At 47.2% G+C, this 21954-nt stretch overlaps 1 protein-coding gene across 1 annotated transcript; it reads right to left on the minus strand.

Moving 5' to 3' along the window:
* Positions 1-4626: 4626 nt before the first annotated feature.
* LOC113834589 (protein FAM89A) lies at positions 4627-20919 on the minus strand. Its single transcript, XM_027404824.2, has 2 exons — positions 20647-20919; positions 4627-6415 (listed from the first exon to the last, which is right to left on the minus strand). The coding sequence occupies exons 1-2, from the start codon at positions 20917-20919 to the stop codon at positions 6155-6157; spliced, it is 534 nt and encodes a 177-aa protein (XP_027260625.1). The 3' UTR covers positions 4627-6154.
* Positions 20920-21954: the final 1035 nt, after the last annotated feature.

Raw genomic sequence — 21954 nt, forward strand, 5'->3', positions numbered from 1 at the left:
AATTCGATTTATGGTTTCAGAGGGTTAGAGTCCATGATGGCAGAGAGAAGGAACAGCTGAGAGCTTACATCTTGATCCACAAGCAGAAGGCACAGTGAGCACTGAGAATCATAGGAGTCTTTGGAAACCAAGCCCACCCCCAGTGACACACCCTCCTCCAACAAGGGCACACCTCTGAATTCTTCACCAACTGGAAACTAGGTGTTCAAATATATTGCATGGTGGAGCACACCTTTAATCCTAGCACTCAGGAAGCAGAGGCAAGTGGATCTCTGTGAGTTCAAGGCCTGCCTGGTCTACAAAGTGAGTTTCAGGACAGTCCGAACTGTTACATAAAAAAACCCTATCTCAGAAAACTGATAGATAGATAGATAGATAGATAGATAGATAGATAGATAGATAGATAGATGATAGATGAGAGACAGAGAGAGGGGGAGAGAAAGAGATTAGTTGATTATGGGGACCACCAAAATCAGAAAAAAAATCCCTAAATGGCACAACCTAGAGGTGAATTATATCCCCCCCAAAAAAAGCTGTTGTTAAAAATGGATATAGCAGTAGCCCCACCCCATCTATTTAATCCGCTTCCTGTTTTAGACAAGGTTTCATGTCTCATCCATACCAGTTTTCAAATACCTGAGCTCAGCATCTTCTCCTGCCTCTGTCTTCTGAGTACTGAGAGTGGTACTCAAAGAACTTTTAACAAGAAATTAGAGTCAGGTGTGATGGTACACACTGTAATCCCAACTACTCCAGCCTGAGGTAAGAGACTAAGTTCCAGGCCAGCCTGGGCAGCACAGTGAGTTCAAAGTTGGTTTGAGCAACTTAGCAAGACCCTGCCTCAACATAGAAAGGGCTGGGTTGTAGCTTAGTGCTAGGCACTTGCCTAACATGTCTGAGGTCCTATGGGCCAACCAAAGAAGAGGTCAGAGCAGTCAGACCAATGGAATGGCATGTGAGGAGAGGGGCTTTCCCTACACTCAAACCCAGAGGTTCATCTCTGTGCTGTCAGCTAACAGTCCCTAATGTTTTTCAGCATTTTTAATGGAAACCTTGAAAGACAAATATGTTGTAAAGTCTTAGTAAAAATGCACACCTGTCCCTAGACTACAGTTGTTAGCTTCATTTTGCTCTGACCTTTTGTTTGTGTGGTCGGTTTTACTTTGTTCATTGGTTTTGGGTTTTTACAGTCCTGGGTTGGGCACAGGGCCTTGCACATGATTTATTAAAACACACATTTGGTGAGATGACCCAGAGGATAAAGGATCTGCTGCAGAGCCTGACCATCCGATTCCAATCCTCAAGACCCACATATTGGAAGGAGAGAAGCAGCTTCTGCAAGTTAACACACTAAATATTAATAAAGTAAGGAAGGGAGGGAGAGAGGAAAGGAAGGAAGGAAGAAAGGAAGGAAGGAAGGAAGGAAAAGCACATTCCAGGAAAACCTGCCTGGTGACCACAATGCTAAACAGGCTGAAGCCAAGTATTATATTCCCTGTAATCCCAGCACTCAGGAGGATGGAGAGTTTGAAGTTAGCCTGGTCCACATAGACTGACCCTGTCTCAGAGGAACAAACAAGAGCCCACTGCTAGCTCTTGTTTTCAATGCTAAGAGAGACCATGCTGCTCATGAGAGTGCTGCAGTCAGCACAGCCCATTGGACAAATGCTCTTTGTTACCAGTGTCCGGAGCTCTTTGAACCAAACTGGGAAGACAGCATAGCACATAGGGGCCCGAAAGAGGATATTTTTAGATATTTGCAAGGCTACATTAATCAGATAATGATGAAACCACCAAGTGGTTAATGGGTGTGTATTGAGTCACACCAGAGAATTGACAAGATCAAGGTCCCTTTTTCTTGGTCTGATGGACACTTCTACCCATCTGTAGCCTAGTGGCCGGTCTCTGAAGGTCTGTATTTCTTTGTTAAGAAAGAATAATTTACCGTTCTTCAAATACAATGCAGGGAAGGGAGACCAGAAAGAGTTTTGATAAGTAGAGAAATCAGGTGACTAGAACCAGGTTCGGTATGAGTCTGTCTCTGAGGGCAGCAGTGATGAAAGGAAGTGAACGTTTTGTTGGGACCTCTGACAGTTAACAGTGTGACTCGTGCCTACCCACAGCCTTCATTACAAAGTGAGAAAATATTGTGAAGGGAAGTATTTCTAGCTTAAAGTTAAATACTGGCTTCTGAAGCATCAACAAAGAAGGAACACCAAAGCCAGAACCTGGAACGTGAAATAGGACCTGACCTGCCTACTCCATTTGATAAATGGGTGCATGTCATATTGAGTTGTGGCAGGAAATGTTAAGGGCATTACAGTTACGGTTTATGAATTACCCATAATGACCAGAAGAAACCCGATGACTTCAGTGGCTCTTGGGAGTAGCTCAGGAAGTATTTTCAGTGTGGAAGGTGAGGACAGTGTTGGGTTAAATAATGTTCTCTCTCTGATGATGAGCTATCAGAGAACATGGAGGTGCCCAGGAATCTATACCAGGTGCCTGCAGCTAGGAGGCTTAGGACATGCTCATTCCTGCATAAGGAAGGCAGGCAGGGAGCCTAAGCAGTTTGGTGTGTGTGTTCCCTAAGCTGTACACCCCCTGGAGGTGCTAAGGGGGAGCACATTGCTGTAGAGACAGGTGCTGTGCACACTCTCTGGTTTATAACTGGCCAGCATCATACGAGTCTCCATCCAATCAAGGGTCCCTCTGCTCTCCTTAAGAGGTACCACTGGTGGCATTACCCACCTAGATAATACAAAGTAGTTCCATTTCATAGTTATTAATCAGCTCTATAAAGGCCCTTTCTACACATGCTTCAGATAAAAGCTCTTGGGGTTCTATCTTTAGACAGCTGTTTCCCAGCTGCTGCAAACTCCCAGGTGACTCATCACCACGGCATCAATGCTCTCTGCCACAGTGAGCCGGGCTCTCATCCATCGGTGTAAGGGCAATGCACAAAGCTCTGATACCTCAGCCAGTGAGCCTCAAGGCCGGCGGTGTGGGGTGTACTCCATTCTGACCAAGGGGCAGATACAAGTCTTAAAACCTCACGTTTGGACAGCTGAGGCAGGAGGAGTACCATGAGTCTAAAGCTAGCCTGGGCAACAGAATGAGTGAGCAGCTTTGACCCTGCTCAAAATCCCAAATAAAAAAGCAAGTGAAAAGGGTTCCACTGCAACTGTCCCTGCACTTCCCAGAAGTCACCATGTGAGGACACACTTGGCAGGAAACAAGCAAGCTCCTTCTCTGTCTCTTTCTCCCCTCCCTCCTCCCTCTCTGCTTTGATTGGAATCAGGGTCAGAGCTGCCTTATTCACCCTAAAACAAGATGCCTAGTCTTCCCCACAGTGTGGCCATTTTCCAAAGTGGCTTCATTTTATCTGCTATGTCTTTGTCCTGACTTGTCAACCCACTTGAAAAAACAAACACATTACAAGCAATTTTATTGTGTCATGTGAATTTTTATAAAACAGCGGTAGGTAATTCCAGGTCATTTACAATAGAGAGGTGCATGGTGAGATGTGCCTTTACTGACCTATTCCATCTGCTAGCGGGCTCAGACCCTCCAGCATCTAAGATCTAGATTTGGGGTGCAGCACTGCTGCTGGAGCTCTTCCCAAAACTCTCCAAGAGACCTTAATGCAGTCAGGTCTGAAAGCAGCCAACCTAGGGTTTATCTCATAGCTAAGCATGACTAAGCCTCAAAATAGGGCCCTGCAGGTGACTAGATTTTCTGTTGCCAATTTCTTATCCTGTCTGAGCCATTCTGCCATTGTTTGGTGACAACTCTCTGACCCCCCTCCCTTTGACTACTGCCAACAGAGACGCTGATCAAGGACCTTTGTCTTCCTCTGTCTAACCTAGTTTCTTATAGCACAGACAAGTTAATGCCTGTGTAATTGAGTGCAGTATGTCCTGGCTGGCTTTCTGCTGCTGTGGTAAAACACTGACCAAAAACAACTTGGGAGAGGAAAGGGTTTATTTCTTCTTACGTTTGGTAGTCCATCATCAGGGGAGGCACAGACCCCGGGAGAAGGCTGTTTACTGGCTTGGCCCATCTAGCTTAATCAGATACCTGTCTTTTACTATTCAGGACCACCTGCCCAGGATGGCACCAATCACAGTAGGCTGGGCCCGCCCACATCAACCATCAAGCACCCCAGATATGCCTACAGGCCAGTCTGATGGAGAAAATGCCTCAATTGACATTCTCTCTTAAAAGATGACTCAAGTTTGTGTTGACAAACTAACCAGCACACTGTCCCCCAGGGCCCAATAGCCATTGTCATCTTGATCAGAGCAGTGGTAACACCAAATCCTGAAGCTAGGCCGGTTGCCAGTCCTTCACAGGAGGGGTCTAGCAATCCTGCCGAGATTCCTTTCTATAAAGCCCCCCTCAGCTACATGGAATTCTGTCCCAGCAGCATCTGGTCCCCTGGTCTAGTCTTGGGAGGTGAGAGAGGGTGTAGAATGTGAGAGGTTAGCTGTGGGGGTGGGGTGGGGGTGGGGGTGGGGGGATAGAGACCTTCCCCTACACAGCTATGGGGAAGTCAGCCATCCTGGAGGGACTTTTTGATGATTTTTGGAGATTATTCACACTGAAGTAATATGAATATGCTTATTGGTTTGCCAGGTTGAACTTTTGTGTAATCCTTACTTTGGTTTGTTGCTGGTGCCTTGTTTGGGGTAAGTAGATACTTAAACTCCCCAGGAAAAGTTCACACAGTTGTTAAGTTGTACTTCCCCTTGCTTGCCTCCAGAGGGCACTTATGAGCAGACTTCACACTAAAAGAGGACCAAAGAACTTGGCATTCTCCAAGAAACAAGGTGAAATCTTGGTGAAAATGTGGCCTGGTACCAATGAAATGACTGTCCACGCTTAAGAGAGAAATAGGCCTATGTTTTTGTTTGTTTTTCAAGGAAGGGTTTCTCTAGTTTTGGAGCTATCCTGGAAGTCACTTTATAGTAGACCAGGCTGGCCTCGAACTCACGAGATCTGCCAGTCTCTGCCTCCCAAGTGCTGGGATTAAAGGCGTGCACCACCACTGCCTGGCATAAATGTAGCTACTAAAATTCATTTAATGGCCAAAAAGTCCTAAATTTCTTTCAGTATGTGTGATACTGGACCACATGCGGTTGTATGTCTGAACTCAGAATATAATTTTTGTTTTGAGAAAGGATAGTCCAGAATGGCTCTAAACTCTCTATGTAGTCAAGGAAAACCTTGAACTTCTGATCCCCCTGCCCCTACCTCAGTCCTGGGATTACAGGCATACACCATCATGCCCAGTTGACTTATACTAAGGTCAAATCCCAGGCCTCATACATGCTAGCCAGACCCCCAAACAAAATGATACATGGCAAGAGACAGGCATTTTATACATGTTCAACCTACAGGGTGAAGTTCTCATACATAAAGTGTTTTAATAAATATATTAAGGCTTCAGGTAACTACTGTTTGAAAGGATTGCTTTCTAACACTGAAGTTTACAGAGTCTGTAACCATAAACAGTCACCATCTTTTGATGAGTGATACAAATATTAGCTGGTCCCAGGTTTGTTTGTTTTTTTTCCCTCTATTCAATGTATATTCATTCATTCATGCTTTTTCTCTCTACCTATGCCTGATGTCAATTTTGGTAGTTGCAGAAAAGTATAGACCAGTGTGGCAGAATATTTCCTCCTTCTAGAAAACTCTCATGAGTCAGTGATGCAACTTTCAAATAAATATGAGTGAAGAGGCTAACAGCTCAGTAACAGCATGAAAAGATTCAGGCTGCCATGGGGACTCCAGGCAGGGGAATGGTGGTTTTCATATTTCACATGCCAGCATTAGCATTCCTAAACCAAAGAGGGTATAACACGCTTGCCACCTACAAAGAAGCTGGCTGAGAGCAACCTCACCCAAAATACACGTGAAGGCTTTCCACATGGAACTTTGTCAGTTCCTATCAGGTGCTACTAAAGTTGTCAAGGATATTCTAACATGCCTGGGAAGACCCTGCAGTTAACAAACTCCATGCCCATAAGATAAACTACTGGCACATGTCCCCATGTGCCCATAGACTGTCCACCATGAAGAGGCTGATGTACTTTCTTGCAAGAGAGAAACAGATGCTGCCAGTCTGTGTGGGAGGACTCCAGAGATACTAGATAGACTCCAGAATCCAGTCACTGCTGGAGAGGTGAGTAACAGGCAGTGACAAGTCCCGGGGAGGGCCTTGGCCCTGGCCTTCTTGGAGAGAACCATGCTCCTGGAAGTCCTCCTCATCATCGAAGAAGCCATTCTCCAGGGCGTAGGTGCAATCCAGGCTGGAGGCTGCTTGGCACGCTCCCTTGTACTCCTGAATGGATTCATAGAGGCTGTACAGTTGGCAGAGTAAAGACATGTCCAGCTGTCGGAGGCCAACCTTGAGGGAAGGGAGGGGAGGTAAAAATCCAAGTCAGTGCTGGAATTTAATTTTAGTTGAACACCCAACTAGAAATCTGCCCACGCTAGCACATTCCTTCCCCCAGGAAGGCTTAAGGCAGCATCAATGGGACGCTGTGGAATTCTAATTCAGGTAGACGCATACTTCCACTGTGTCATGCCATACCTCAGTCAGAACTGAGTGGGTGAGTCCATACCTGGGGGCATGGACTGAGTTTGCTCCGGTGCTCCAGACACACCCAGTGAAGCAACAGTAGTGCATGTTCTGCGCTCCTCAGCTGGTTTCATTGTGGATGTCAGGTCCCAGAGACATTACTGCTCCACGCGACCACACTCAGGGAAGACCCACACATGACTTCCTTGCAACCTTGGCAAGACCTCACAATCTGTTGTTTTCAGGTAGTACATTACCCCAGGCCAAGGACAGGATCCCACTGGTCAATGTGGAATGCTGTCCACTGTAGCAGCTTTATAGCAACCTTCTGGAAACGTCACAAAAACAAGTGGCAGGGGACAAGAAATGTGGGAATGTCATGCATTTGTTGTTCATCTTCACCTTCCTCTCTCCCTATTGCTTACCCTATGACAAGAAGCAGCTAGGTCCAGAAAAGCATGGGTTCCATCAAGCCTAAGCCCAGGAAAGGGATGATGCTCAGAATTTCAGGGATTCTGCACACTGGAACCTTTAACAGGTCAAGCACCATGTTGGGAGCTTGAAAGGCAGGTATGGACTCACCTGCTTCCTGCACAGCAGCCACTTGTGTCAGACAAGATAAAAGCTACCACCAAAACGGCCCAGGAAAAGAGAAAGACTCCAGTAGGGCCAGCCTTGGGATGCTAACCTCAGGCTCAAGGAGGGCAGCTCACCAATGCTATCTGTGGGATTTCAATCAGATGTAACCTTGTTACATAAAGTCACAGCCTCTCAGGTGTCCATCCTACAAAGCCTTCAACACTAGGAGTAACCACCCCTCATGCAAACAGACCTTTATGTCACTCTTTCCTAACCACACTTTATAGACATCTGGAGGCATAACACACCGTATAGCCTAAAAAGAGCAAACAGTTAATTCAGGCATGGTAGGGCATGGTTGACATCCTAGCACTTGGGAAGCTGAGGCAGGAGGATTGTGAATTTGAGACCAGCCTTAGCTACACTGTGATAGCATCAGAAGACAAAACGGCCTGTTGGCTGTTTTCATTGGGGTGTTCTGGCCAAGTCCTTTCTCTGCCTTCTGCATGGCTCCTATATTCCAAGATTCTATTGCTCAAGGTTCTTACTAAGTAAGTCAAATATGCCTGTCTCCTCCCAGATTTAACTTTGATAAAGCCACACCTTCCAAGACTCATACCTGTGTTTGCTTAAAATATCTAAGAAGAGGCTCATATGACACATGTCTCCTACCTAGTCACTGCTTCACCATCAAGTGAAAGACACTAAGAGTCTACTTCTCATGTCAAGAACAGACCACAGAAAGACTGAAGAAGCTCTGAGCATATGGTAATGTTCACCTTCTGGGGGCCATGGGGTCAGCCCATGGGGGACAAAAGCCTCAGCTCCCTGACTCTTAAAACTCTGTTGGATGACAAGGTCATGATCCCATGTCACCCAAGACTCATGGTGCCAAGTTTTTCCAAGTCTTCCTGAATACCCAAGGACATGCCTAGCACAATGTGGTAAGTGGGGAATCTGAATGGACCGGACCTCCCTGCACTGGTACACAGGGATGATTCACAGAGCTGCCCTGTCATCAGGTGTGACAGCAGCATAGAAACAACTGAGCCACCTCGAAACACAGCATGGTCCAGACACACCTGTCACACAGCTGAACACATGCCCAGTATACAGGCAGATTTCACCTAAACAGCTCCTCATAGCAACTTCTCCAGATACCAGACTTACTTCCTCCCATTAGGCAGAATTTCCCTTAAGTACAGGAGGTGAGTGACAGACATTCTAGCCATGATAGGCAGTCTTCAGCATGCTGGTTCTGGATGACTGAATGAATACAAAGATCTGCCCTGGTTTAAGGTTTAGGGTCATGTTAGAGTGGGCCCAGCGGCCATGGCTGGACAAGCAGTGCTGTGTGCTCACAACATGCCTACTCCTGCCATGTCATTAGCTTGAGAGGAGCACAGTGGGCCAGCCCAGGCTCCTCCAGAAGGCCCTTGGCTAAGGGGTCTGAATAGGGACAAGGAGGAGCATGCCCCAGGACTGAACTACAGGACACAATCAAGTCACCCATGAGCAAGAGCAGCTTGCCCTGCTAGAAAAAAAAAAAAAAAGTGTTAAGAAATTATCCCCATCATTACCCCATAAGCAAGCCCAAAATACCCATCATCTGCCATTTCTTAACCCACGAACATGTCCTTGAAGGACAACTCTGCAGGATTTAGAAATGACAGCTTTCTTCCAGAGGCATTTTGAAAACTTTAGGCTCATTTCAACAAATCAGTCACCTCAGACCTGTGATCTCCCCTCCTTTATTGTGACTTACAAGACATAAAAAGGGCTAGCTCAGTGACTGCAAACTGCTTGTCCTTCCCTCCTCTGCTCAGGCTGCCTGCTTTGTCTGCCATTGTCTCTCCTCACTCTCCTGCTGCCAGGTGGGCCCAGCACGTCCTTCCCACCAGAGTCTGCTTCCTGTCACTAGGGCAGCGGTTCTCAGCCTGTGGATCTTGACCCCTTTGGGGGTTGCATATCAGATAATTACAGTTACAAAGTGACAAAAAATACATAATTTTATGGTTGGGAGCACCACAATATGAGGAACTGTATTAAAGGGTTGCAGCATTAGGAAGGTTAAAAACCACTGTCCTAGGGGAAGGTGGCTCCCTGCTGTGTTGAGGGTCCCTAAAGTCCCAGAAACTCACTCAGGGTGTGGTGTGGGAGAGGCTCATCACTAGGTGGCTGGGCTTAGAGGCCTAGAATCTTTTCTTTCTTTAGACCAGTTCTCATGGAATCCCTGGCTGGCCTCCACTCACTTTAGAGTGAAGATGACCTTGAACTCCCGAGCCTCCTGGTTCTGCCTCCCAAGAGCTGGAATGACTGTGCTCCACCACCATCCTCTGCTCGGAGGAGACTTTAAACCTTTTGGGGCTAGGGAGATGGCTCAGTCTGTAAAGAGCTTGCCATGCAAAAATGATGACCTCAGTTTGGATCCCCAAAACCCACACTCAGAAAAGCCAGGTGTGGTGATGCACAGCTTTAATCCCAGCACACCTAGGAGGCTGAGACAGGTTGGTACCTGTGAAAGGCCAGCCTTGTTTACATAGTGAGTTCCAGGACAGCCAGAGCTACATAGTGAGAACCTGGGGGGGGGGGGGCAGTGGAGGCTAGAGAGATGGATCAGTGGCTAGAGCACAAGAATTTTGCAAATTCTTGCAGAATTTGCAAACCAGAGCTTGGTTCTCAGCATCCACAGATGTGAATTGGTGATCACAATTGCCTTCAATTCCAGTGCCAGGGTATCTGACATGTCTAACCTCCAGAGGCACCCACACACATGCAAGCATACAAACATACACATCCCATTAATAATTTTTTTTAATTTTAAGCCAAGTCACATGCAGCTGTGCACCCCTATAATATAACCCCAGTGCTGAGAAGGCAGAAGTGGGACACCTGGAACTTGCTGGAGTCATTCTACCCAAATCAGTAAATCCCAGGTTCAGTAGGAGACCCTAAGTGACAAAACAGGGTGGCCAGATGGTGGTGACACACACCTTTAATCTCAGCACTTGGGAGGCCGAGGCAGGCAGATCTATGTGAGTTTGAGGCCAGCCTGGTCTACAGAGCGAGTTCCAGGACAGGCTCCAAAGTCACACAGAGAAACCCTATCTCAAAAAAAAAAAAAAAAAAAAAAAAAAAAAAGAAAAAACCCCAAACAAACAAACAACAACAACAAAAAAAGAGTGGAGAGCACTAGAGGAAGACACCTGACACTAGCCTTTCTCCTCAAGCCTCCACACTGGAGCACGCACACTCATACACAGAATACACACACACACAAGAGCAAGCACACACACAGGACATACACACATACACAGGAACATGCACACTCACACATAGAATACTTACTAACTGGTGGGGGGCAATTTTTGCTGACTCAAACATTAAAATATTAAGATAGCTGGGCATGTTGGTGCACACCTGTTGCGGGATACTTGATCATACTACGAACCCCGAGATTTCATTAAAATAAAACCAACCATAGGTCAAGAGGCAGAACAAGCAACCAGATGACTGGAAGTGACCATAGTGAGGGGAAGTCAGGAGGCTGGGGAGAGAGAGATGCACAGGAAGCAGAAGGCAGGGAGATACAGTTGGAGAAGTTTTTTTTGTTTCAGATAGAGTAGGAAAAGCCCCCTTTTCTGGGATAATGTTAGAGTAGGAAGGTCAGCTGGCTGCTTTCTCTGCCTTTCTGAGCTAGCAGGTTTTCACCCCAGCATCTGGCTCCAGAGATTTTATTGGTAAAATCGAATAATAGAGACTTGGTTAAAAACAACACACACCTTTGATCCTAGCACTGGGGAGGCAGAAACAGGAGGATCTCTGTGAGTCCAAGGCTAGCCTAGTCTACAATTTACAGTTTCAGGCAGTGATATATAATGAGACCCTGGCTCAAAAAAAAAAAAAAGTACCTTTTAGGAATAAGTCCCTTATTTTAATACTTTGTTACCTAGTTATATCAGTGGGACCCTAACCTCCACCCAATGGTGTGCCAAGAACAGCCTTCCCAAGTTTCACAGTATAAATTCTTTCTCATTTAAGGTTCAAAATCAGACAAAAAATCAATAATAATAATAATACACTACCTTATTTACAAAACTAAACAGGAAAGCAACTTCTTTCCAACTACAGTGAAGATTCAAAGCAAAACAAACACCCAGGGAAATGTTTTTATTCCTGGCCAAATGTAGGAGAAGAGCAGGCAATAGGGGTGGGGAGTGGCGGAGTACTAGCCTGTGAGTGTCACACAGAGACTGCCAGGAGCTGATGCCCACTGTCCCTTGTCAGATTTAAAAAGTTATGGTGCAAGGGATGAGGAGATGACTCAATCGACAAAGAGTTCGATCCCCAAAACTCAAGTAAAAGTCTGGTGTAAAGGTGCACATCTGTAATCCCAGCTGGATAGGCAGGCAGCAGGATGCCTGGAGCAGCTAGTCTTGCCTAAATTAGTCAACTCCAGGTTCAGTGAGAAACTTGTCTGAAAAAATAAGGTGGGAAAGGACTCAGGAAGATATCGAAAGTCAACCCCTGGCCTCCATAGACACATTCACAAGTGAATGTGCATCTACACACACGTGAACACACACAAAATCATGTGGTGTGTGCATATGTTGCACATATACTCGGGTATAGACATATAGACATTGGTTGGTTGCTTAGTTAGTTAGTTTTTGAGACAAAGTCTAGGTCCTGAAACTTGCTATGTAGGTCAAGTTGGCCTAAACTCAGTGATCCACCTGCCTCTGCCTCCCAAGTGCTGGGATTTAAAACATGTACTACCACACCCAGCCTAAAATAAATATTTGTTTAAAACAAAAACAACAACAACAACAAAAACCTGCAGTTAGGGTTACAGTACCTGTAATTCTAACTACTTAGGAGGCTGAGGCAAGATGATTATGACTCACAGGCCAGCATGGGCAATATATTAAGATTCAACTGAAGAACGAAGGCTGGGAGTGGTGGGCCATGCCTTTAATCCCAGGGTGGGGGTGGGACCCGCAGAGGCAGGCACATCCGTAAGTTCGAGGCCAGACTGGTTTACAAAGCAGGTTCCAGGACAGCCAGGGCTGTTACACAGAGAAATCCTGTCTCGAAAAACCAGACAACGAAACAAAATATTCAGCTGGAAAACAAAACTATAATACACCCATGTAAGGTGAATTGCCATTCCCTTGTGTGACTGTATCTGGAAGATGCATTTCTAAAAATGACAAGTTTGGGAGAAGGCACAAGTGGTAGTGGGGTAGAGTGGGGTGGGGCGGCAGCCTCTCAAGTCCTTTCAATCACTCCCCCACTTCAGGCCTCAAATCTGAAGCAAGGTTAAAACAGAAGTGAGATGGGCCAGGAAGGAGATCGTCTAATAAGCTAGGAGAGCTCAGTCACTGATGAGTTCCAGGTCTACAGAGCTATAAAAGCAGGCCAGAGGATGAAGATCTGGCTAGCTGTCACACTGCCAGTGTTCTGGGTCCCCACTCAGGCCTTCAAAACCAGTACATAGGGCTGAGGGAATGGATGACTCCTTAGCAGTCATCTCTCTCTCTCTTTTTTTTTTTTTTTTTTTTTTTTGGTTTTTTTCGAGACAGAGTTTCTCTGTGGCTTTGGAGGCTGCCCTGGAACTAGGCTGGTCTCGAACTCACAGAGATCCGCCTGCCTCTGCCTCCCGAGTGCTGGGATTAAAGGCGTGCGCCACCAACGCCTGGCTAGCAGTCATCTCTTTGCAAGAAGAAAGACCTTGAAGAAAAACCTGCAAACAACCCATGTGCAGGTACAGCACAGGAGTCAGCAGCACAGAATCCTGGAGAGACAGAGGAAGAAGGACCCCAGGATGGCCAGCCTGTGACAGAGAGAGCCTGTGTTAAAAACAAAAATGGTGGCTGCCACTTGAACAACACCTGAGGCTGTCCTCTAACCTCCACGTGGACTCACATACAGTGTACCCCCCCACCCCACTTACATGAACAAAAGAGCAACAAAATTTCCCCGTGTCTTGCTAAAACACTGTTTTAGAGTATTTAAGGAAGTGAAGTTACAGGGCCAAAGGGCAGGTTCAGATTCAATTCATGGGTATTGTGAAACTGCTCCAAAACAAAGTGCAACAGCCTCTGCCAGTCAGATAGGAGAGGCCCCCCCACTATCCTTCTGTCAAGCCTTTGATAGTCTTTTGGGTACAGCATAGTCATTTTTATGTCAGCAGTTACAAAGAATGTTGAGCACTGTAATTTATCTTCGATGGTGTTTATTTACTTCTATCACTAGTAGTATTTTCATTTTTTTTGGTTTTGGGGTTTTGTTTTGTGTTTTTGGAGATAGGGCCTCACTGTGTATTTCAGGCTAGCCTTAGACTCACAGTGATACTCCTGCCTCAGTTTCCAGGTTGGTAAGATTATAGGTATGAGCCACCAGGCCTAGTTTAAACAGACTCCACATTTTTCTCCTCAATCATCCTGTTCAGTCTGCTTGCTCCTGGCTGGAACATACCTGGTTTCCCATAGATTACCCTGTACCATAGAGCCCTGGTCTCAGGGGAAAGGCCTGCCCTCTGATCAAGGACACCACTCCCCATCCTTTATACAAGATTCCAAATATATAGGCCTGCAAGACCAGGCAGCTTTGGCTCGCAGAGCCAATGAAAGAAGTTAACAGAACAAATAAAAATGGACAGGGTTGGGCTGGCAAGATGCCTCAGTGAGTAAGGATGCTGCTTGCCCGGCCAGCCTGATGACCTGAGTTAGATTCCTGGGACCCACACGGTAGAAGAAAAGAACCGACTCTTGCAGAGAGTCCTTTGACCTCCACAAGCACAAGACACATTTGCACATGACACATATGCACACACAGAGAGAGTTAAATGTAAACAATAATAAAATGAGCTGGGCAGTGCTGGCACATGCCTTTAATCCCAGCACTTGGGAGGCAGAGGCAGGCGGATCTTAGCGGAATCCTGTCTAGAAAAAAAACAACAACAATAAAGAATAAAATGAACAAGCCTCAGTGAGTTTGTTGCCCTGGAAGGCAGGCCTGGGTTTTTGTCTCCTGAGTACTGAGGAGAACAACCATCCCAGTGTTACAATTCTACAGGGACAGGGACCAGCACAGGAAGGAATGAAGCACAGTGACCTTTATGGAAACAAGTGGGAGGGAGGCAACGACGTCTGAAGGCTCAGCCAGCACTGGCACTGGGCATGTATCTGGCTGGCTGGCTTCCTGCTCAGTCTGCATGTGTGGTTTCTGTCACAGGACTGTGCAAGTCTGGAATCCACTGGGAGCTTCCGCAGGCACTCAAAGAGCAAAACCTCAAAGCTCCCAGCTGCTGCTAGCTGGAGTGACCTGCAATGGGCTGTGGTTGTCCCTTCAACACCTCCCACCCCCTACCCAGCATTAAAGCGTCACAGGGACCAAGCCCCAGAACAAAGGGGTGGTGGATGTGGGAAGCACCAGCATCCTTGAGATGCAGCAGTGGCTGCCTAGACTGCTGCTCCTTGGAGACCTCGGCAGATGAAAAGATGCCCACTGTGCCAAGAGCTGGGGCACTCTGACCTTTTCATGCAACAGATGGTGCTTTAACTAAAGGGGGAAGAAGAGGCATGAGCAACTGATGAAGCACTGGAGTTCAGTCGGGAAGCAGGAGCCTGAGGTGCTCCACAGGTAGGTAACCAGGTCAAAGTCTAGCAGCCTGTGGACGAGTAAAGACTCCCATATCCTCTCACGTCTCCTAATTTCCTGTTTGCCATTAGCCCCCTGCAGCATTTTACACATGCTCACTCTGTGAACATACAGAGTGTGACTCTACCATTCTCTTGAGAACATAACAAACTCTGTGTGTGTGTGTGTGTGTGTGTGTGTGTGTGTGTGTGTGTGTGTGTGTGTGTGTGTGGTGCCTGCCTGTGTGCTTGCCTGAGGTCAGAGGTCGACATTAATGTCTCCTCAGTTTCATCTCTAGCTTATTTTCTGAGACAGAGTCTCCCGTTGAACCTGGAGCTGACTGTTTTGGACTGGCTGGCCGGTGAGCTTCAGAGATTCTTTTGTCTCTACCCCTGGAGCTGGAATTACAGGTTCACACTGCCATGTGTGGCTTTTCTGTGCATTCTGGGGATCCAAACTCAGGTCCTCATGCTTGCACAACAAACACGTTATACCCAGGGAACCATCTTCCCAACCCTATAGCCAATGCTCTTAAAACACCTCTTCAGGCGCTGGGCGTTGGTGACGCACTCCTTTAATCCCAACACTCGGGAGGCAGAGGCAGGCAGATCTCTGTGAGTTCGAGGCCAGCCTGGTCTCCAGAGCGAGTGTCAGGATAGGCTCCAATGCTACACAGAGAAACCCTGTCTCGAAAACAAACAAACAAACAAACAAACAAACAAACAAACAAAAAGACCTCTTCAAGCTGGGTATCATCCTGCTGCATACCTATAATCCCAGCATTTGGGGAGGCAGAGACAGCAGGTTCTCAGTCAGGCTGGCCTACGTAGTAAAACTCTGTCTCAAAATAAAAAGCAAACAAACAAGCTAAAATAGTGCATGCATATAATACTAGAGCCACAGGAGGATCAAAAGTCAAGCAAGGTCAGCCAGCACTTGGGCGCAGGGGCAGGTGAATCTCTGTGAGTTCAAAAACCAACCTGGTCTATAAAGTGAGTTTCAGAACAGGATCCCAAAGCTACACAGAGAAGCCCTGTCAGGAAAAACAAACAACAACAACAAAAAGAGTCAGGAGCTGCATAGTTCAAAGTGAACCTGGGCTATTTGAGATCCCATCTCAAAAATAATAATATAAATAAATAAGTACCATTAAAAGAGAGTTCTAGGCCAGACAGGGCTACACGATAATACCTTCTCAAAAAACAAAACAACCACAAAAATTCAATAGATAACATGATTTTTTTTTTAAACAATTGCTTTTACATTCAGTTAGCACTGGTGTGATCTTTGGATCTTTGATAGTGGACTCTTTCCTGGCTACAGGGACTTGGAGTGACAAAATTTCACAGACATGGGGTTACTAGAACATCAAGTAACAACTCTGAGGAGAGTACATTGTTAACCAATCAAGGGGCTGAGCCTCAGCCCACCAAGGGACTCACCCCTGCCTTCTCCAGTCTGTGTAACAGCTCCCCTAACTCTTATCATTAGTGTCACTCCTTTGAAGTGACACTTGCACCCTCAGCTCCAATCAGTTCTCTTCCAGCCTCCAACTCTGCCTCTGAAATGTTTAGCATCCTCCTCTACTGATGGGATGTCATGAACATCCCCCCTTTGCACACACACAATACTGTAAGAAACTTCCTTTCGACCCATTAACAAGGTCCAAAATGACACAGCACAGCCACACTCTACACCCTCTGCATTCACCGAAGACCCAATAAAGCATAGTGACAGAAACATGTTTGCAGATTGTACCCTCCAAAATTGAGCTGCAGAATACACTGTGACCCAGGTATGCTTGCTTTATGAGCACGTGTGTACGGATCACACGGTGCAATGACCAAACACGGCTATGGAGCCCAACAGACCCAAAGAAGGTTGAGAGCTCATGAGGATTAAACTCTGAGCAGCTGATTTTTGAAAATATAATTAGGATCTGGAGAGATGGCTCAGAGATCAACACCTCACAGAGGGCCTAAGTTTGGTTCCCAACACTGGGTGAGATGGCTCACCGACACCTGTAAATCCAGTGCCTTCTGGCCTCCAAGAGCACTTGCACTTATGTGCACATACTCACATACATACATACATACATACATACATACATACATACATACATACATACATTTAATTAAAAACAGTAAAAATAAACCTAAAAGATTTTTAAAGGAAATAAACAGGGAATAGTGGTGAATATCTTTAATCCCAGCACTCAGAAGGCAAAGGCAAATGGATTTCTGTGAGTTCTAGGCTAGCCAAGGGCTATATAGTGAGATCCATCTCAAAAAAGAAAGAGGAAGAGGAGGATAAATAATATAAAATACATAAAGTGCCTCTCCCATGAAGAATTTACAAGGTGTGATGGTTAGTTCTAATTATCAACGTGACACAACCTAGAACCCCTGAGAAGAAAGTCTCAAACATTGTCTAGATTAGGTTGGCCTGATGGAGCATCTGTGGAGAATGGCCTTGAATGTTAATTGATATGGGAATTAACACATAACAACTCAACCCACTGTAGGCAGATACCATTCCCTAAGCAGAGGCTCCTGAACTGTATGAGTAGACGGGGGGGGGGGGGGGAGGGGGACTGAGCACTAACAAGCATGCATACATTCATTTTCTCTCTTGGAACTATGGATCTACCTAATTGCTTCAAGTGTGACATCCCAAAATGATAGGCTGTAACTTGGAATTGTAAGCTGAATAAATTCTCCCTTAAATTGCTTTTTGAGGGTATTCTACCCCAGCAACATAGATAAAACTAAAAAACAAGGATTTAGACAATGTATAGAAAGCACTTTTTTTTTTTTTTTAAGATAGGGTCTTGTATAGCCAAGAGTGCCCTCAAACTTATAATCCTCCTTCAGCTTCCCTACTGGTGAGATCACAGGTGCACCCTACCACATCAGGGTATACATACAATCAGAATATTTACATATCTCAAACCATTAACAGTGATCATCTCTCTGTGCTAGACTGTGATGTGGGGAGGTTTGCTGGGTGTTGAACCTGAACACAGGGCCTTGGAATGATTAATACTGTCAACAGGATCTTGAACCACCTAGAAGAAAAATGTCTGGGAATTTCTAAGGAGTATCTAGATTGGGTTAACTGAGGTTAATTAATTAATTGGGAAGGCCCATCCTACCCGTGGGTAGTATCTTGCCATGGCCTTGGATCTCAGGCTGAAGAAAAAGGAGAACATCAAGCCGAGAACTAGTAGTCATCTCTTTGAATCCTGACTGCAGACAGAACGCCACCAACTACCTCATGCCCTCTATATTCCTCACCACAATGGACTGTATCCTGGAACAGGGAGCCACAATAAATCTTACTCTGCTTTTGTCAAAGCAATGGCAAAAGTAATTAATATAGGCCTCACTCGAGCTAGGGAGATGCTCTACCAATAAGCAACAGTCTCAGTTTTAGGACTGTGGTTTTTAATTGTTTCAAAATACTTCCCATTAGTAAACAAACAAACACCTCGAGTCATCTTCGATTCACTTTTTCCTTATCAGCTCTGAGAACCCATTAGCAATTCTTGTGACTTTTGGGTGTTTTGTTGCCAATAAACTGGCTTCCACTGTACCCATTACTCCCAGGTGTGCCTAAGGCATTTTCTAGGAGCCTCCTGTGCCTGTTGAACACCTCAGAGTTCCTACTCCTGCTGATGACCTGTCTGTGACCCAGGCTTCCCATAGCAACACGGCCACCCTCCTAATCATCTCTGGTTCAAACTCCTGTCAGTCAAGCTGGAGGCTCACTGCTCCACTCTGCTATCTCAGTGTTCTCTTCCTGTCTGTCACTTGGGACCTTCCCACCTCAGACTCTGCAGCCCCGCAGAGAAGCCCTTGCTCAATCCTGGGGACACTCACTCTTTCTATGCTCATAGGGGGCTTTTTCCCTCAGGCATTTGTCACATTCTGTACTGACATGGGATTGTATCCCCACCACGGATTTGACCTCAGACGGTCAGATTAAATAGATCAACAGACATTCTGCAGAAGGCTCTGGAATGAAAGCCCATTCTTGTTAAGCAAGACATGAGTTGTCACAGAAACCTCACTGTTTCTCCAGGTAAGTCTCTTGACCTAGAAGACAGACTGAAAATCCTTGTGATGGTTTTCTGGAAGGGCCTGTCAGGGCCTGTAGCCAAACCCTACCTGTAACACTGTTATCAGGCAGACTGACAGCTGCTTCTTTTCCCTCATTTCCTATAGTGAGCTATGAAGCTACTGCCCAAGGCATAATTACAAGGTTCTGCACTTTAGTCACTCCAGGAGGGACCTGGGAAATCCCTTGGGGAGTGCAGCAGGGCTCCTAAGCTTCCCTAGAATGTTTATAAAGCAGAGCTTCACAGCCCGGAGTCGGCCTGCACCCTGCATCTTATGCAAGAAAAAACCCTCAAACATCTGGGGCCAAGTTTCTCATTTCACCCAGAGGTTCATGTTATGTCCAAATTCAGGTCGTAAACACACTAGGTATGGGTGTATTTAATCAAAAGCAATTTGCCAAATTGCTAGGCTCAGGATAGTCGTTATCAATAAAGAAAAGTGGGTACTTTGGCATTTAGAAGGCTCTGTAAGAAACGAGGTAAACTAGCCAGGCGTAGGTGGCGCATGCACGCCTTTAGTACCAGCACTTGGGAGACAGAGGCAGGCAGATCTCTGTAAGCTCGAGGCCAGCTTGGTCTACAAAGCGAGCTCTAGGATGTGTTCCAAAGATACACAGAGAAACCCTCTCGGGGGAAAAAAAAAAGATTAAAGAAAAGAGACTCGGGAAATTTTCAGAGAGAATTAGACATCACTTCCATGATGAAAAAGCGTTAAGATTGCATAGTGAGCCGGACGTTGGTGGTGCACACCTTAAATTCCAGCATTTGGGAGGCAGAGGCAGATCTCAGTGAGTTTGAGGCCAGCCTTGTCTACAGAGAGAGTTCCAGGATAGGCTCCAACGCTAAACAGAGAAAACCTGTCTCGAAAAAACAAACCAACAAAAAACAAGACTGTGGTGGTGTACCCTTTAACCCCAGCACTCAGGAGGTAGAGGCCAGAGCGAGTTCCAGGACAGCCAAAGCTACACAGAGAAACCCTGTCTCGGAAAACCAAATAAAGACTGCATAGTGGATTACATTAAGTCTAAGTTTGCAGGGCAGATTATGCTCCTTTAAGAAGGCAGATATCGAATTAAACCATATGTCAAATGCACTAGATCATTAAAGGAGTCAACTCTAACTTTCTTTGGCAAATTTGTTCTTAGAATAAAGTTTTCTTATATTAGATTTCTTTACTATTTACCTGGCCCAGTGGATCTTGAACTAGGGGAAAAGAAAGAGGGCAGAGTCTTGGGTGGATGTCTCCGTCCCTCCCTACCTGGCCTGCCACAGGAAGCAAGCTGGGACAGGGCTCCCTGCGGCCCAAATCCCTGTCCTGGCGTCACCCTGAATCGCCCGTCCTGGTCCAGGAACACCTACCGAACTTCGCAGGACGGAGAAAAACTAAACCCTATTGTTTGAGACCAGACGTAAGGACTTCACCCGGCCGGAGCACGGCTTCCGTGCCGGTAATCGGATTCCTGGCGGGCAGCCGGGGAGGGGCCCGGCCATCCATCTGTTGTCCACACCGACCCGCAGGCTCGCAGGAAGCCTGTTCCTCCTGGGACCCGGCGGGCAGGCCACGCCGCGCCCTGGCCTGGCCCAGGAAAACCCTAGAATCGAAGGCTGCCCTGCGCGTGGATGTCCAGCTGCGGGAAGTCCGAAAGGGAAGTACGGGCTTCCAGAGGCCAGAAGGGACTATCCCCCGACGGGACCCACGGCGCCTGGTCCTTACCATCTCCTTGCGCAACAGCGCCAGTGCGGCGTCCAGGTTGGGGGGCTTGGTCCGCGTCCCCGCAGCCCGCGCCCCGCCGCCGCCCGCGCCCCCTCGGCTCAGTTCGTCCTGGATGCGCGACTTCTGTGCGTACAGCCGCTCCAGGTGCCGCCAGCCGCCCGCCGCGCCTCCACCCGCCGCCGAGTGCAGCAGCCCACTCAGGCTTTTGGGTAGCGGTGGCAGCCCGTCTACGCGCAGCCCCCGGGCAGTGCCCGCCGACCCTGCCCCGCTCATCTCGCCGCGGCGCCGACACAAGCGCGCGCAGCACAGCGAGGTCCCGGGAGCCCGCGGGTCCCCACCCACTTCCCGCCCGTCCGAGTCCCGCCCGCGGCCCGGCCCCCTGGTCTCCGCCCCTCCTCGGGGCCCGCCCCACTCCTCGGCTCCCTGCTGCTCTGAGGCGGCGCCCTGAAAGCCGGCTGACCTCCAGCTCCATCCCCACCCATCTGCGTCCGCACCAGCCCCCGGGTCACCTTAAGTCTCAGCTCTGTGAACCCCCTCACAGAAAGCACCGGCTCACTTTGTTCACTCTTTTAAAGAAATGAACCAACTTGTCTTACAGCCCAGCCAAGAGCACTAGAGTAATTCTAAATAGAAATGTCAAGGAATAATTCATCCAGTCCCCTCACTTCTTCACCACATCTCCAGCGGGTCTTCACCTCCCTATATTCCACCTTCCAGTCCTACTCCAGCCCTGTGCACCCCACCTCCAGGTGGTCACCTCCCCTCCTCTTGAACCCTACTTCCAGCCCCAGGCTAACCAGACCAGCCATGCCCTGCATCTCAATCCCTAGCGGTCTTCCCTTCTCCATTCTAGGAGGGCTCCTGCTCCGCTCCCTGTCTATGCTCCTCGCGGGCTTAACTCTGACCAGACATCGAAATCGCTTGTATCAACCAAGGGGACCCAGTTCCAGCACCGAACCCTGGGGCTGCTTGTGCCCCAGCGTGGGCATGACGACCGGGAGAGCTGGCCACAGCCAGAACCTCACAAAGTGCTCATTCACAGGGGCTTGCTCGCCGCCTCTGTGGATGTCAAGGTTTCCAGAACTTCAGTAGTCAAGAAAGCACCGGCTCGCTTTGTTCACTCTTTTAAAGAAATGAACCAACTTGTCTTACAGCCCAGCCAAGGGCACTAGAGTAATTCTAAATAGAAATGTCAAGGAATAACGACCCTCCTTCACCTGGTGGAAAGAGAAACTCCTGTAAGTTGTGATCTGATTTAAACTCACCAGGATGGCGTGTGTACACAAGCATACACACTAAATTAAGTAA

Source organism: Cricetulus griseus, chromosome 3 (assembly GCF_003668045.3).
Source record: "Cricetulus griseus strain 17A/GY chromosome 3, alternate assembly CriGri-PICRH-1.0, whole genome shotgun sequence".
Taxonomy (NCBI): Eukaryota; Metazoa; Chordata; class Mammalia; order Rodentia; family Cricetidae; genus Cricetulus; species Cricetulus griseus.

Coding starts and splice junctions, on each gene's coding strand:
- LOC113834589 (XM_027404824.2), bottom strand. CDS start 20,919: ATGAGCGGGGCAGGGTCGGCGGGCACTGCCCGGGGGCTGCGCGTAGAC. Junction 6,416..20,646: donor CGCTGTTGCGCAAGGAGATG/GTAAGGACCAGG, acceptor CCTTCCCTCAAG/GTTGGCCTCCGACAGCTGGA.